The 16,356-nt window shown below is 40.3% G+C and overlaps 2 protein-coding genes across 14 annotated transcripts in view; one reads left to right on the forward strand and one right to left on the reverse strand.

Moving 5' to 3' along the window:
* Positions 1-12,153, forward strand: part of ST3GAL6 (ST3 beta-galactoside alpha-2,3-sialyltransferase 6) — a 135,138-nt gene extending 122,985 nt beyond the window's left edge. For 11 of the 12 annotated variants that reach the window (XM_061439674.1, XM_061439559.1, XM_061440010.1 and 8 more), the window contains 3 exons: positions 74-1,201; positions 2,043-8,450; positions 11,592-12,153. In XM_061439674.1, coding sequence (XP_061295658.1) covers positions 74-160 — 87 coding nt within the window. In that variant the 3' untranslated portion in view covers positions 161-1,201; positions 2,043-8,450; positions 11,592-12,153. The remainder of the gene's footprint in view (positions 1-73; positions 1,202-2,042; positions 8,451-11,591) is intronic. The other variant, XM_061439769.1, reaches the window with a different exon arrangement.
* Positions 1,835-16,356, reverse strand: part of DCBLD2 (discoidin, CUB and LCCL domain containing 2) — a 90,114-nt gene continuing 75,592 nt past the window's right edge. For both annotated transcript variants that reach the window (XM_061439494.1, XM_061439418.1), the window contains 4 exons: positions 12,327-12,420; positions 8,433-8,482; positions 6,252-6,389; positions 1,835-5,597 (listed from right to left, as the gene is read on the reverse strand). In XM_061439494.1, the coding sequence (XP_061295478.1) occupies positions 5,128-5,597; positions 6,252-6,389; positions 8,433-8,482; positions 12,327-12,420 (752 nt within the window). In that variant the 3' untranslated portion in view covers positions 1,835-5,127. The remainder of the gene's footprint in view (positions 5,598-6,251; positions 6,390-8,432; positions 8,483-12,326; positions 12,421-16,356) is intronic.

The raw sequence follows: 16,356 nt of genomic DNA on the forward strand, positions 1-16,356 counted from the left end.
AGCATATTCCATTGCTGCCACTGTTAATATCTTCAGATTGGGATAGACGGTGACTTTCGTTTTTCTTCTTTAGAATGAATATCACAATGTGACTGCGGAGCAGCTCTTTCTGAAGGACATTATAGAAAAAAACTTTGTAACCGACTTGACCCAAGAGTAACCCTACAGACTCAGAAGATAATGCTAACAGTATTAGTTTTATTTTTATACTGCAATTTTTAGTTTATTTTTAAATATGTTGGATGTACTTGTCAAGAAATTATGTGTATTAAGTCTGTTGCTGCCTGGTGATTCATAACCACCAGCTTAATTTCTGTGAATATATTTAATTTATGGAAACCAAGATGTTAAGATATCAGGGAAAGTGAACTTTTCATTGCCTTGTTTAAAAATAAGCTAGTTTTCTGAGGTGTTTTTAACTATAGTTAGTTCATCTTAGACTTCTGAAGGGACGTTGACTTCCTAGTAAATAAGGGGGGGTTGGTTTCCTACAACAAATTTTGAATGTAACAGGACATTTTGCGAGGTTCATCTGGCTACTGTAAATTGGTAGGGAACTGGTGTGCAGCAGTTCCTTGATGTAGTGTACTGGACCCACTTCAAGTGTATAACTCTAGTTCCTTTTAGTTATATCTGAGGAACTGGACTGGAGTCTTAAACCAGACCTGAAGCGTGGATGGTTATGGAAATCTAAGATCATACTGGCTGAATTAAGCATTTTTCTCCTGCAGTTAAGTAAACAATGATTATGATCAGTAGTTTGGTAGAATGAAGATTTTTTTTTCTTTTTAAGTCAAAAGAAACAAGATAAACATGAAACTCTGGATAAGTAAATAACCAAAGACTGCAGTTCTTAAAGCCTGGTGACTTCATTATTTTAAAGAAATAAAGTTTATACAAAGAAGCTGAAGTAGGCAAGCTCAAGAAGGAGAAAATTTGTAAGCAGTATTTTTTGCCTGGCTTATTCATTCATTACATTTTCGAAGCTTATTTGAAGTAAAGTAAAAAAGACAAGACAAGAAACAAAGAAGACAAGAACGAGTAAACCTTTAGAAGAGTCAAGCTGTTTCTGGATTTCAGTGGCACTTTCATGACAAAACCAGCTGTCCACATGATTCAGTCACATCTTCAAATGGAAAGCTTACCTAGGGTGCACCAGAAAAGACTTGTGGGATGCAGACAAGCCAGTTGGACTAAAGTGGTGAGCCAGTCTCCCTTTTCACTTGAATGACTATAATCAATGGTTATGGGAAGGGAGGAGGACAGTGGGTGAAGAGAGCAGTAGAAGTTACATGGCTAGAATCAAAAGCTGTCAGAAGAGGTATGTGTAGAAAGAATTGGTATCACTGGGAGACAGTGATAATTATCACTGACAACCTGCCTCTCTAAAGAGGGTGTATAAATATTAGGTCAGAAACAGGAATAAATGACATACTTGAAAGTGGTGTTGGGGGAGAAAACTAGTAGCTGGTTGAACTCAGACCTACATGTTGAATATGGACTCTGTGCTGTTAATCCCAGCGTATGTTCACACATACCTCTCACTTGATCCTTCTGATAACTCAGGTGGAAAAGGCATAGCTGATCATCCCCTCATACCACACAGCCAGGGGCCACAGCTAGACTGTGGATGCTGCGTCTGGCTTCAGAAAGGATGGTGCTGGCTACAGAAAAAAGTCAAACACTAATGGTGGCATTTTCAAATGTTACTGTGAATACTATAACACTGGCCATAATATTTCTGGCTGATCTTAAAATTGAGGAATCTGGTATTTTGTATAGTACGAGAATTGTTACAAACCTCAAGGTTTAAGAAAAAAAAAAAGGAACAAGACACATATATACAATTTATTAAAAACACATGAACACATTAAAATCTCACTATTTATACAATCAAATTCTAGCAACATATACAAATATTGAGTGACTACAGTACATGCCGAGGTAAGAAAAGTACATTCTGGGAGAATATCACTGACACTCAAAGCCATTTTTATTTCCAATACGTATTTCAATATATGTTTTGTTTCTACCTTTCCCAGTGCCAAAAAAGAAGAGGAGGAGATGAGAAGAAGAAACTAGTTACAAGTTGGATTATATGAGAACTGGTGCCACAGTTGACCTAAAAATATCCAACTCTTACTTAGATATTGCAATTTAGGGATTTCAAGTTCAGAACCAAAAGGCAAAGCCAGTAGGTAATTTTTTTCTTTAAATAAACAGAACTTCACTGATTTCTCTTAAGAGGGTTGAAAAGCTTTTATTGTCCCACCTAATCTAGTTGTTCTTTCTAATCCTATTATCTGACATGGTGTTTTCCCATAACCCTCTTGCTCTCCAGGTAACAATTTGGAGCCCAGGGAAAGAGGTTCAAGCTTTATTACATTCCACAGAATTATGGCCACATGTATATTTAAATAAGCTCATTTTCTGCTCCCTCTTGTGGATGGGAGGGAGAAGGGCAAATGTATACATAACATATTTTCAATTACTGTATAAATCTTCTACTCGAACCATTTCAACAGCAAATAAACCCATTGTTCAATGCAAAGTGCAAATAGCGAAACGTGAACTTAAATAATTGGGCTAGACCCTGCATACACAATAGGATCTATTTAGATTTACAGCTTTTAATACAATATAAATCAGCATTCACAATATCTTACCTTTAACTGTGCTGGTTCCTAAGATCAAGTAACAGCGAAGTCAGTGTAATTTTATGAAACCTTAAGGGCCACATTTCCTGTACCACTGTCTGATTCTATTTTTATAACTGCATTAACAGGAAAAAATTTAACCCAGTAAGTCACAGTGACTTTTTTTTTTTTTACATGTTTCAAGCAAAGAATAAAAAATCAAGGCAATTTTGTAAAAAAATTGTTACCTTCACATTTTCAGTTGTTACTTGATTGTCTCCAAAGCTGTATATATATCAGACATAGTAACGTTAAAAAAAAAAAATTCTAATATGAAAACGAATTAAAAAGTACAAACCAGAACAACCTTTTTTATCAGGCTCAGCTCAATTGGAAAGTAAAATATATAATAGTAGTTAAAAACTAGATATTTTATAAAAATTATTGGTAGTTCAGGGACAGCACAGTGGCAACATATGAATCAAGTCTTAAAACATGCATTATGTAAGAAAACATTTGCTTCTCAAAAAAAAAAAGTTCTATGGGAAAACAATCAGGTACGCACAATTAAAAATAGCAAGCATCTTTGGAAAAAAGAAATAGTTACTGAACTCATTTCTCTTAAAGCTTCTAATAGGCATATGATTTTAGAAAGTAGATTTTTGTATACTAAAGATGAATAAAAAAATAAAGCAATTGGTTTACTCTCTTCCCACCTGGAGGGAGATGACTATGTGCTTTACACATTCATACCTGTTTTAATAAAAGTTCAACATCTGTGCTTTTTGTTTCAAATATTTTGAAACAAAATGTGTATTGGTTTTTCAGTGAATAAAATTATGCCTCAAAAGTCTGTTGGAAAAAGGAAAAGCAACTGAAAATAAGACCAACAAAATCATACAACTAGAACGCAGGGAGGCTGTAGAATTTGGCAGTTCTGTTTTGGTTCAACGTTTTACAATACTGAAAGACTCATGGAAGCAAGCAAAATGAACACTGTACATAGTTGGTTAAATTTAGCAAATTCTGCCATCATCTGGCGGTACAGGCTAAAAGAAAAGACTAGAACCTGCTGGGGAAGTACATTTCAATATTAACTATAAACTAGGGGATGTAAAATTGATATATTTTAATTATATGGTTAGCTTCTCATATCATCTTACCAATCTGAAGACTTCTAAAGATGGTTTCTACACTAAGGCTAGTAAACTGCAGATGATTTCTATTTCAGTCATTTAGACTACTTCTGGGTGACCGAAGTTGCCCAGAGGTATCAAAAACAAGATAGGAATTTTCCTTTGCTAGGATGCTAAAACATTTGTTCCCTCTGTTCCCTGTGATACACGAGACTACTCACACCCCCGACCACATAGATGGCATAATCACACAGAGCCGAAAAATACATGCTGGGTTTGCATTTCTTACCGTGGGAAAATATTTATTTATTTCACTAAAAATAATAAATACCTTGAGATTCAAAGAGTCTGTATATAAAACCAAAACAATTTGGTTACTTTTGTGGAGGGGAGGTAATTTATACGATTCCTGAGGAATAATTTTGCCTTTCACGTTGAGAAATATTAAGTGGGTATTGTTTACAGTGTTCACGTTTACAAGTCCTTAACTTTTCACACTCTCCTAGGAAGAATCCCATTGCAAATAAAGTCTGGAGCAGAGGATCTCCTTTATAGCTTTTTTAATTTATAAAGTTCCTGTTTCCGCATGAAGACACTAGGGGATCTAAATTAATGAGATTGATAGAGCAAGCATCACGCACTGAAAACACTCAGGCATTTATAACATGAGAATGGGGCAGGCCCCAAGGGCCCCAGGTGGAACAAGCCAGGGATGAGACCAGGTCATGTACTATGAAATGTTTACGTTCATTAGAGTGTCAGAAAGTGAAAAATCACTCTGCTCTCTACAGGTCAGTTTCCCAGCTACAGCTCTTCCTAAGGAAAAGATGGTTAAATATATAATGCTGCAATCAAAACCATGATTATATCAATATATATTTTTTAAATTCAGAAAGCAATACAGGAATAGAAGAGGAAGAAATCACAATAGTACCCACCTTTCACAAATTGCTGAATTTCAAGCCATTAGACATTTTAAGAACAGTACCATGCGTTATTGCCAAAAAGGCTTACAGAGCCATCTCGAGTTCATCAATGTACCTGCAGCATCAGTAATAAATACTCAGTGATTTTAAATTTCTTTGAAGTGCATAGTAGGGAGCCTTTTCTGTATAAAATAGTGTTTTACAGTAGTAACAAACAAGATGTTTGAAATTTCATAGGCAAGCAGTAACTGTGCCACAGTAACCCTTTTAAAGCAAGATGGTAAGATTAGTAGTTTTTTGTACCTCGGTCATCACACTTCCCCTCAACCACATCCGTGACAGATAAGTAATACGTTCTACCACTAATACAACAACAACAAAAAAGGCCATGTGCTTTAAAATGACGCTTCGTAAAAAGCAGCATCACCTTCAAAGGACTTCTTTAAAAACGTCACATTCACCCTCCCTCCCTGCTTCTGACACCTCCTGCGTGCTCTGCGGCACCTGGTACACCAGTTCGTCCGGGGCGCTTGGGCCCGGCTTCCCACCTTTCGGGGTATCATACTGGGCCTGCGCCGAGGAGCAGCTGTCGGTCCTGGAGAGGAGAGTGTTGTATGTTCCCACTGAGGGGGGTGGTTGGTTCCCTGCAGCTTTGAAAGTGGAAGTTGAGGGCAGGCCAGCTGCAGCTGAGGGGTGCCCGGACATGTCCATGACGATTGGTGTTGCGTACTCAGGCCCGGTCACTGGCAGTGGTTCTGCATAGGCGTGGTAAACTTCTTGCATTGGGGAGCTGTAGGGATCGAGGTCAGCATACCCTGCTTCTTTTCCTTCTTCTGGTTTAAAGGTAGACCTCTGATGGAGGGGGCCCACAATTCCTCCCACAAGTGGCTGCGCATACTCTGGGTGTCGCAAAACACAAACAGAAGAGTTCTCTCATTAATGCCACAGGCTTACCCTGAAAACACACACATCTTTATGGCACCTGTGCTATCATGGAGACGGATGGATTTTCCTGCAAGAATCAACTTCAAAATTAAAAAAGATGTTATCTCAAGGTAGTATGTCAATGTGCCAGAAAGCTTCATTCATGGAATTCTGCATAAAGAGTGTATGTGTTCTTCAGATTTACAGATAACTATTTCATTCGAAAATAAATAGTCCATTACTGTATTGGTCTTGAAAAATAATTTCATGTTTTTCAAATATTAGGACATGTTTAAAATATACACTGGGTTAACAGGATAAATACTGAGGCCACTGTGTCTTTTTCCTGCTCTCCTTTTAATACCCCCAAACTCCCAATAAAACCAAATGAAATTCCACATAAGCAGACAAAATACCCAAAGTTTTTAAGAAATGAATACCCTGATTTTATGGATAGAACATCTGAGACACAGAAGTGACTCTCTTGAGGTCTTTTTTAAAAAGTGGTTCTACATTTGGAAACTACCTCATCTCCTACACGTGGAAAAGATAAAGGATACTGTGAATACCCAAGCACTTTGCAGCAAGCTCAGCGGTGTGCCCTCGAGCCCGGGCTGTGCTGTGATTACCTGCGGAGTCCGCCTGCAGCATGGTGGGGACCTCTCTTGGACTCAGGTGGTTCACCTCGCTACTGCTGTAGCGAACTGGGGTTTCCTCGTGCTCCACTGATTTGGCGGGAAGAAACTGCTTCATTCCTTTCCACCAACCTTCATGGTGATCATAAGCAAGAGAGACCATTAAAGAGAAAGCTATGTTTGAAATGTAACAGTATACGAAGGGAGAAATTCTGCTGCATTTAAGCCATTTCTGTAACAAAGATCTATAAAATGAGCCTTGATGATCAAGAATTTTTTAAAAAAAATGTGGTAAAATATACATAACATTTTCTATCTTACCCTTTTTTTTTTGGCTGCACCCACACGGCTTCCAGGATCTCAGTTTCCTGACCAGGGATTGAATCCAGTAGTAGGAAAAGCCTGGAATCCTGACCACTAGGCACCAGGGAACTTTCTGAACCACTAATTAAGCAGCTCAGTGATACTACATATGTTTACATTGTTGGGCAACCCTCACTCCAGCTATCTCCGTCTTGTGAAACTGAGGTTTCACATCCATGAAACCGTAATTTCTGATTCTCTCTTCCCCTCAGTCCCTGGAAACCAGCACTCTACTTTGTCTTTAGAATACTATATATAAGTAGTACCTTGTATAAACGGAGTCATATGTTATTTTTCTTTTTGTGACTGGCTTATTTCACTTAGCATAAAGTCCTCAAGGTTCATCCACATTGTAGTATATAGTACAGAATTTCCTTTTTTAAGGCTTAACATTCCATTTTATGTGTATACTGCATTTTGCTTATCCATATACTAGTGGATCGATACTTGGGTTGCTTCCATGTTTTAACTATTTAATACTGCTATGAACATGGAAGTAGACACATTTATTCAAGACTCTGTTTTCAATTCTTTTGGGTATACACCTAGAAGTGGAACTGCTGGATCATACAGTAATTGTATTTTTAACTCTTTGAGGAACTGACCAAAAAAAATACACCTACTTTCCAAAGAAGCTGTACCATTTTACATTCCCATCAACAGTGCACAATGGTTCCAATTTCTTCACATCCTTGCCAATACTTGCCATTTTCTGTTTTTCCCCTATTCTCTATTTTCTCTCATTTTATTATTTACTTCTTCCCAGTAGCTCTGGGTTTAGTTTGTTCTTCTTTTTCTAGTTCCTTAAGTTGTTCAAGCTTATTTTCTGCTTTGATAGACTATCCAATGCAAAGCAGAACATGGTACAAATCTCTATCAAAAGCAAACTGAAGCAAACCACTGCTGTTACAGTGCAGCCAGACAGTTGTTACAGCAGTGGTTTTTAATACAGTAATAAGTTCAAAGAATTCTAAGATTAACCCTGGGCGGGGGGTGGGGGGAAGCGGCACAGGATCTGACCCCACCACTGCTCTTTTCTGCCCTAGTCACAGTGAACTCTCTGGGCTCCGAACAGTCATTCCAGTGAGGCTGGGGAAGAGGGAGACCCGCAGAAGGGCCCTGCTGTGACCTGCAGCAAGCTGCCACCTGCCACACACAGTAGGAATCAGAAGGAACGACAACTCATGGCAGAGATGGCAGACTAGCTCCACTGGGACAAACAGCCACAGCAGAGTGAGCCACGCTGTCACCAGAACTGCAGTCTCCCACCTCTTGCCTAGCGTTCACGTATACCATGCAGAAAGCTGGTCTCAAGACAGAGACGTACATGGAGGCAAATCAGACACGTTTCCAGAAGGAAAAGAGCAAAGCGTGTGTTATGAGAAATTCTTATAACGAAATTCCATTTCATTACTCAGCGACTACAGGAGATTTTTACAGAAAAGAAAAAAATCAGAACAGAAGAGGAATGCCATTTTTCTAACAGTGCCGGGGAGTTCATGTGGGCCTGAAAATGGCTTTCCTCTTCTACTGTCGCCCCCTACAGGGCAGGGCTTCCCTCTGCTGCTGCTGCTGCTGCTGCTGCTAAGTCGCTTCAGTCGTGTCCGACTCTGTGTGACCCCATAGACAGCAGCCCATCAGGCTCTCCGGTCCCTGGGACTCTTCAGGCAAGAACACTGGAGTGGGCTGCCATTTCCTTCTCCAATGCATGAAAGTGAAAAGTGAAAGTGAAGTCCCTCAGTCGTGTCCGACTCATGGACTGCAGCCTACCAGGCTCCTTCACCCATGAAGAGATATGAAGCTGTAAATTACCTGCCCGGTCCCAGTACGGTAAGTCATAGGTGCCTTTAGTTTTTTTCTTTCTGGAAAAATACAGGAAAAAAAAAAAAGCAAATAGAGTGAACTCACTAGTAAGAAAGCTCTGAAACAGTAAGATAAACACTCAAAAGTTAATAATTAGTCAAGAGTACACACTGCTACTTGCTGATCTACCCGGGGGAGACCTCTTTTTCATTTGACTTTCAAAGTTGCCATGGTTGAATTCTGGACTCTCAATAAATATTAAGCAACTATCTGCTGACAGAGTTATTTTGTTAACCAACTCTTTCCCACTCAAAACGGATAAAGAGTTGTTTTTTTTTTTTTTTAAAGACTGATTCTGTAGATAAAAAAGCTGAATCAAACCAGAGACCCAACCCTGACATGTTAGGTTTATTTTGGTTTCAAATACAAATTTCACAAATCTGTTGATTCATCAAGTTCACAGGACAACAAGAATAACAAAACCCTTACATTTTCTTCTCCATTGTTATTATTTTCTCAACTTACTGTTTTTTCCCTACGGTCCTTTGCCCCTGAGAAGTTTAAAGTGTCACACATATCCTTAACTGCGTAGACCTGATTCCTCTACCCTGCCCAGGACAAGCCACACCATCACTAACAGGGAGAGAGCTGAGGACCATGCGGGCTGTGGAGAAGGTTCTCCTTAGCCCACTCCTCAGAATTCAGAACATCTTTCCCTGGGGAAACTTCCATCCCTCCCTAGCATTAAGAACTGCTATCTACAGAGAAAAATATCAAGCACATGAAAGGACATTTTCTGGTTCAAGAATGTAAATCTAATTAAAATAATGCTCTGCAAGCTAAAGAGAAAGAAGCTGTTGCATTGTTATAAATGAGCTCCAGAGGGTTATGTGATTTGCTCATGATCACAAATGAGGCTTCCTCAAAAGCCCAAGGTATGCGCCTTTCCTACTTGGACACATTCTTCTCCAGTATAAGACTGTGTTTTTATTATTGATACTAAGAGCTTCCTCACTTAAAAGTATGGCTGTATTTAAAATATAATACTTCATTATTTCAAGGAAGTAAAGTGTAAAATTTGTGGATAAGAAGATAGGTGCTGAAGCTGTCCAATGGTTGTACTATAAAATAGGATGGCATATTCTTGATCTCAAATGAAAAAGCTTCAGGTTGTTTATTCATGACATGTAAAGTACTTAGAACAGTGCCCGGCATGGGTCAGGGAGTCAGTAAGTGGCAGCTGTTTTTATTATTACTTTTCTCCTGGCTACCTTCCATAAGCCCCTTAATGGCAGTTCCTCTTTGCTCCTTGTCACAAAGCCAGTTGTCTGCAATTTCATTCACTAAGTTCTTAAAAGTAACCTTAATTCTGCAGCTCAGACCTTCTGTCCTGAACAGGATCGTGTTCCATCTACCTCTCTGTGGAGTCTGAATACCCACAGAGTCCTCTAGACACCATCCCAAACTCATCCCAGGACTTGTCTCGGGGCTCTCAAACAGTTCTGCTCACCATTCCTCACCCCCCGGCCCGGGGCTTTAACCGTAGATGATTAGACCTGATCAGCTGATTGTCAGAGGCTTGGACCAAATCCCCACCCTGCCATGTGCTGACCAGGTGACCTCGGCAGGTTACTTGTGCCCTCTCAGTCTCACTTTCCTTTTCTGTAAATGGGATCTGTAACAATACCTGCTTTACAAACTGGTTAAATGAGTTAAACATGTAAGGCGTTTAGAATAATGTGTAAAGTCAGCATTTCATTTGATTTTGTATAAAGATTTGCCATTGATGTTCTCATCACCACTATTGCTGGAGAGCAGCATAAACTTCCCTTCCTGGACTCTCCAACAGCCCTGTTCCCTCCTTCCCCTCCTCACCCTCCCCCGCCATGCTAAGCTGTCCTGCAGACAGGGTCCTTCCTCCCATGGAACACACTGTAGTCAGTCCTGTTTTGATGGGATTTCTTTTGTGTTATGATTCCTACTCCTCTTGTGTGAAACTTACGGGATTTAAGCTATTTATGATGTGTGTGTGTTTGTGTGTGTGTTATTTGCTCAGCTATATCCAGCTCTTTGCGACTGCATGGACTGTAGCCCAGCAGGCTCCTCTGTCCATGGTATTCTCCAGGCAAGCATACTGGAGTGACTTGCCATTCCCTCCTCCAGGGGATCTTCCCGATCTAGGAATTGAACCCAGATCTCCTGCATTACAGGCAGATTCTTTACCAACTGAGCTACCAGGGAAGCCTGTACGACTTGCTACCTAGTTCAAAATGGGAGTCCCAGTGGCCAAGGTGAACTTTCCTAAGAGTTGTTTTGAAACGTCTGCTGTAGGGTTGCCAGTGTCTTAGCATGGTACACTGAGAACATTACTTTAGATCAGAAGTTTGATGGGCCATGTATAGCACAGGAACAGACAGAGAGACCAAAGGAATCAGGACTCCTCCCCTGGGTAACAGTTACTCCATAAGAGGAGACCACTGAGCTGAGTGACCTGAAGGCTCTTGGCTGGAGGCCCTGACCCCATGCACATGGACGTTGCCTGTGGCCCTGCTGGGGCCAAGGCCTGCAGTTGGACCAGAGACCGCTGCTGCTGGTGCCAAGACGCCTCCTTCCAGACTGCTCCTTGGAGTGGTTCGTTACCCCACTTTCCCTACTCTGCCCAACCTGAGTTCTGTGCTAATTACGTGTAATAAACCCAGTGACTTGTTGAACACGGGCTACTGTTTTATCTCCAATCTTGTGATTCCTATCTGCCCTGAGAGCTCGGCCCTGTGACAAGCAGGTTCCATGGTGGATGGTTATCTGCAATGTATTCTCTCCCACTGGACAGACTTTGGGGCTCACGAGAGGATTCCCACCAGATGGCTCAAATATTTGGTACAGAGTCAGAGCGCAAATATTTAATGGCTAAACAAATGAACTCCCTCCAAACCTGTTAAGTCACCAAAGCTGTCCCCGCTGCTATGTTATCCCTACTGGTCTAACTGCACAAGCCAGAAACTGGAGTGAATCCTAGATCCTCCTCCTCCTCTGGCAAGCAGCCCATCAAGCCCCCCACTGACACCACTGGCAAACTCTCCCCCTCATGTCTGCCCCCTGTCCTAGAACTGATGTGTTATGTTCTTGCCTGGCCTTAGTAGATTCCTAACTCATCTCTCTCTTTTCTAGTCTCTTGTCTCTTCAATCCACCCTCACCAACTGCTGCCACCATTTACCTACAGTCATCTGAGAGTATCACCTGCCCGCTGAACACTGGTCAATGTCTTCCCCATCTACAGAAAGCCTTCCTGGTCCAGACCCAGGCTTCATTTCTGAGTCTCCCAGTGCTCCCCCATGCCAAGCCCCTGTGAGACAACTCACTATTCTGCCTACATTCCACATCTCTGTGCCTTCTCCCAAGCCATGCCCTCAGTCTGGGCCATTCTCTCTTCCTCTATCTAGCTAAAATCAACTCCTCCTTTAAGGGAAAACTTGTCAAATATGAGGATTACTCTTTTCTGGAAAGAAGGTTTCAGGTAACTCTCAAAGTTCTTGCATCTGTGTTCCTCTGCACTTCACGTACAACTCATCAAGCCAAAGTACAGTGGTCAATCTGCCAGACAATCTGGAGATAAGAATGTGTTTCATTCTCTCAGTAAATGTTACTCAGTGTCTGTTATACCTTACTACTGTGTGTAACCCAGTGTGTAACACAAAGTTTGATATAATAAAGGTACTCAATAACTTTTTACGGGATTGAACTTACTCATTTTTTATGGGAATAAAGGAGAAATGTACATATTTTTATTTTAATGACCACCTTAACTCTTCCTCTCAAAAGGGTTCATCTTCTATATTTAGTTCTATTTCATATTTGGAAACATCCCCTCTAGGACCAGTCAGGTGAACTGGTTTTGCACTAACCTGTTTCTCCAATGCCAAGCACACACTAGTATGAGAATGAGAGTGGTGAGCACCATGACCAACACAGGGACAAGGACCGCGGCCAAGGCTACATCTGAAAAACAGCAGCAGACAAAAACACATTAACACCAAAGAAAGAATCATTAAGGAGAAGAGTAAAGATTAACTGTATCATCATTCAAAGTTTTTCTAGCTCAAAAAAAAAACAACCCCATAATTTATGTCATGACAGTGGGCACAAGTGGTAACTGTAGAGATTTCACAGATAACATGGAAATTTGTTGCATTATTTGCTCCACCATTCTATGTTTTTAAAACACCAAGACAGATTAAAAGACAAATGATAAACCAGGAAATATTTTCTGCATATGTGATAAGAGGTTAATAATAGTTAATCTATTACAGAGTTTACAGTAAAAAATAAACAGGAAGGTCAGTAGAGATAATAAAGCAATGCATTAAGAAGCAAAGAATTCAATGCGAGGTACACTGAAAGCATATCGTGGAGCACAATGCTGCAGATTACATGCGTTACCTGATTGAAGAATATGAGGATGCTTACAAGAAACAATTCTCTCAGTACATAAAGAACAACGTAACTACAGACATGATGGAGGAGATGTATAAGAAAGCTCATGCTGTAATATGAGAAAATCTAGCATATGAGAAGAAGCCTAAGAAAGAAGTTAAAAAGAAGAGGTGAGGTGGAACTGTCCCAAAATGTCATTTGCTCAGAAGAAAGATCAGCTTCCTTCAAGTTCAGGAACAGGCTGCCAAGAGTTAATAAACCAAACCTCAATTTGCTATCAAAATTTTTCAGATAAAGACAATAATAAACTTATTGAACAAGCGAAAAAAAAAAGAAGGGAGCATTAAACATGTTCACCTCACTAGTAATCAGAGAAGTAGAACTCAGACAAGAATAAGATGCTATGTTTGCTTATCAAGTTGGCAAATATTTAAAAGAACAACTAATTGCTGAAGAGGGTCTCAATGCCTATTGAGATCATTCTGATTGGCATTTGGGGGCAAAATTTATAAAAAGGTGTCACTTGACAATTCTCTATGCAGAATTATTCTTAGGAGAAAACTATGATGCCATTCAAAGATGTACCTTTAAAGATCTTTGCTACTGTGTCTGCAGAAGAGTGAAAACCGGGAAGTGATCCAAATGCTCAACAATGAGGGGGAGGAAGTAAATCACTGTATCCTCCTTATAATAAAATATTACCTAGGTACTGGAAGTGACTGCAAAATAGTTACAGATGTGAAAAAATAACAACATAGTACCAAGTTGTTGTTCAGTTGCTAAGTTGTGTTCCACTCTTTGGGACCCCAGGGACTGCAGCCGCCAGGCTTCCCTGTTCTTCACCATCTCCTGGAGCTTGTTCAAACTCATGTGCATTGAGTCAGTGATGCCATCCAACCATCTCATCCTCTGTTACCCATTTCTCCTCTTGCCTCCAATCTTTCCCAGCATCAGGGTCTTTTCCAATGAGTTGGCTCTTTGTATCAGGTGGCCAAAGTATTGGAGCTTCAGTATCAGTCTTTCCAATGAATATTCAGGGTTCATTTTCTTTAGGGTTGACTGGTTTGATCTCCTTGCTGTCCAAGGGGCTCTCGAGAATTTTCTCCAACACCAGTTTAAAAGCATCAATTCTCTGGCACTCAGCCTTTTACTGTCCAGCTCTCACACCTGTACATGACTACTGGAAAAACCATAGCTTTGACAATACACATCTTTGTAGGCAAAGTAATGTCTCTGCTTTTTAATACACTGTCTAGGTTTATCATTGTGTTTCTTCTAAGGAGCAAACATCTTTTAATTTCATGGCTGCAGCCACCATCCTCAGTGATTTTGGGGCCCAAGAAAATAAAGTCTATCACTGTTTCCATTGTTTCCCCATCTATTTGCCATGAAGTGATGCAAGCAGATGCTATGATCTTCATGTTTTGAATGCTGAGTTTTAAGCCAGCTTTTTTACTCTCCTCTTTCACCTTCAAGAGGCTTTTTAATTTCTCTTTGCTTTCTGCCATAAGGGTAGTGTCATCTGCATATCTGAGGTTATTGATATTTCTCCTGGCAATCTTGATTCCAGCTTGTGATTCATCCAGACTGGCATTTCACATGATGTATTCTGCAAATAGTATTAAGTATTGAAACCAAATGCATGTATGAACAAGGCAGAAACCAACACAATGCTGGAGCCTGCGGGAACTTGGAGATCACTTAATAAGGGGATTAAGTGATCTCACTCTATAGATAAAGAATCCTGGGTAGAAAATGGTCTGCTTAAGGTCATCTGTATGGAACAACTGATCAAGAAAGGAGTAAGACAGGGCTGTCTGCTGTTGCCCTGTTTGTTTAAGCTATACACTGAGCACATCATGAGAAATGCCAGGCTGGATGAGTTACAAGCGGGAACCAAAATAGGCGAGAAAAACATCAACAACCTCATGATAAGCACATGATACCACTCTAACGGCAAAAAGTGAAGAGGAACTAAAGAGCCTCTTGATGAGGGTGAAGGAGGAGAGTGAAAGAGCTGGCTTAAGACTAAATATTAAAAAAAAACTAAGATCATGGCATCTGGCCCCATTACTACATGGCAAACAGAAGGGGAAAAGGTGGAAACAGTGACAGAATTCCTCATCTTGGGCTCCAAAATCACTGCAGATGGTGAGTCCAGCTATGAAATCAGAAGACAATTGCTTCTTGGCAGGAAAGTGATGACAAACCTAGACAGTGTGTTGAGAAACAGAGACATCACTCTGCCAACAAAGGTCCATATAGTCAAGGCTATGGTCTTCCCAGTGGTTAGGTACAGTTTTGAGAGCAGAACCGTAAAGAAAGCAGAATGCCAAAGAATTGATGCCTTCAGACTGTGGTGTTGGAGAAGACTCCTGAAAGTCCCATGGGCACCAAAGAATTAATGTCTTCAAACTGTGGTGCTGGAGAAGACTCCTGAAAGTCCTGCGGGCAGCAAGGAGATCAAACCAGTGAATCTTAAGAGAGATCAACCTTGAATAGTCACTGGAAGGACTGATACTGAAGCTGAAGCTCCAGTATATTGGTCATCTGATGTGAACACATGACTCATTGGAAAAGTTCCTGATGCTGGGAAAGATTGAGGGCAGGAGAAGAGGGCATCAGAGGATGAGATGGTAGACATGAACTTGGGCAAACTCTGGGATATGGTGAGGGACACGGAGGCCTGGTGTGCTGCAGTCCATGGAGTCACTAAGAGTTGGACATGACTGGGAGACTGAACAACAAGGTCATCTGGTTCAAAACTGGGAAAGGAGTATGTCAAGGCTATGTATTGTCACCCTGCTTATTTAACCTGTACGCAGAGTACATCATGCAAAACGCTGGGTTGGATGAATCACAAGCTGGAATCAAGATTAACGGGAGAAATATCAACAACCTCAGATATGCAGAGGTTCACCCTTATGGCAGAAAGTGAAAAGGAACTAAAGAGCTTCTTGATGAACATGAAATAGGAGAGTAAAAAATCTGGCTTAAAACTCAATGTTCAAAAAACTATTAAGATGATGGCAAGGCATCTGATCCCATCACTTCATGGCAAATAGATGGGGAAACAATGGAAACAGTGGCAGATTTTATTTCTTGAGCTCCAAAATTACTGTGAACAGTGACTGCAGCCACAAAATTAAAAGATGCTTGCTCCTTGGAAGAAAAGTTATGACAAAACTAAACAGCATGACCTATAATCTTTGAACCACTTTCGTACCTCATGTTTTTATCCAGCACTCTTATTGTAATATGTACTAGTCTGTGAACAATGTCAAATAAAAAAGAACGAACAGGTAGTGTGGTGGAGCTGAGCTAGTGTATTATACACTAGTTGTAAAAATAAAAATGAAGTGAGCTATCTTTTGTTCATTTAAAATGGTGTTTTGAATTTCGTATGCAGAAAACGTTTTGTTACATTGCAGATTTTAATGTATTTAATAAATGCAACATGCAAAAAAAAAAAAAACTAAACAGCGTATTAAAAAGCAGAAA

Source organism: Bos javanicus, chromosome 1 (genome assembly GCF_032452875.1).
Source record: "Bos javanicus breed banteng chromosome 1, ARS-OSU_banteng_1.0, whole genome shotgun sequence".
NCBI lineage: Eukaryota > Metazoa > Chordata > Mammalia > Artiodactyla > Bovidae > Bos > Bos javanicus.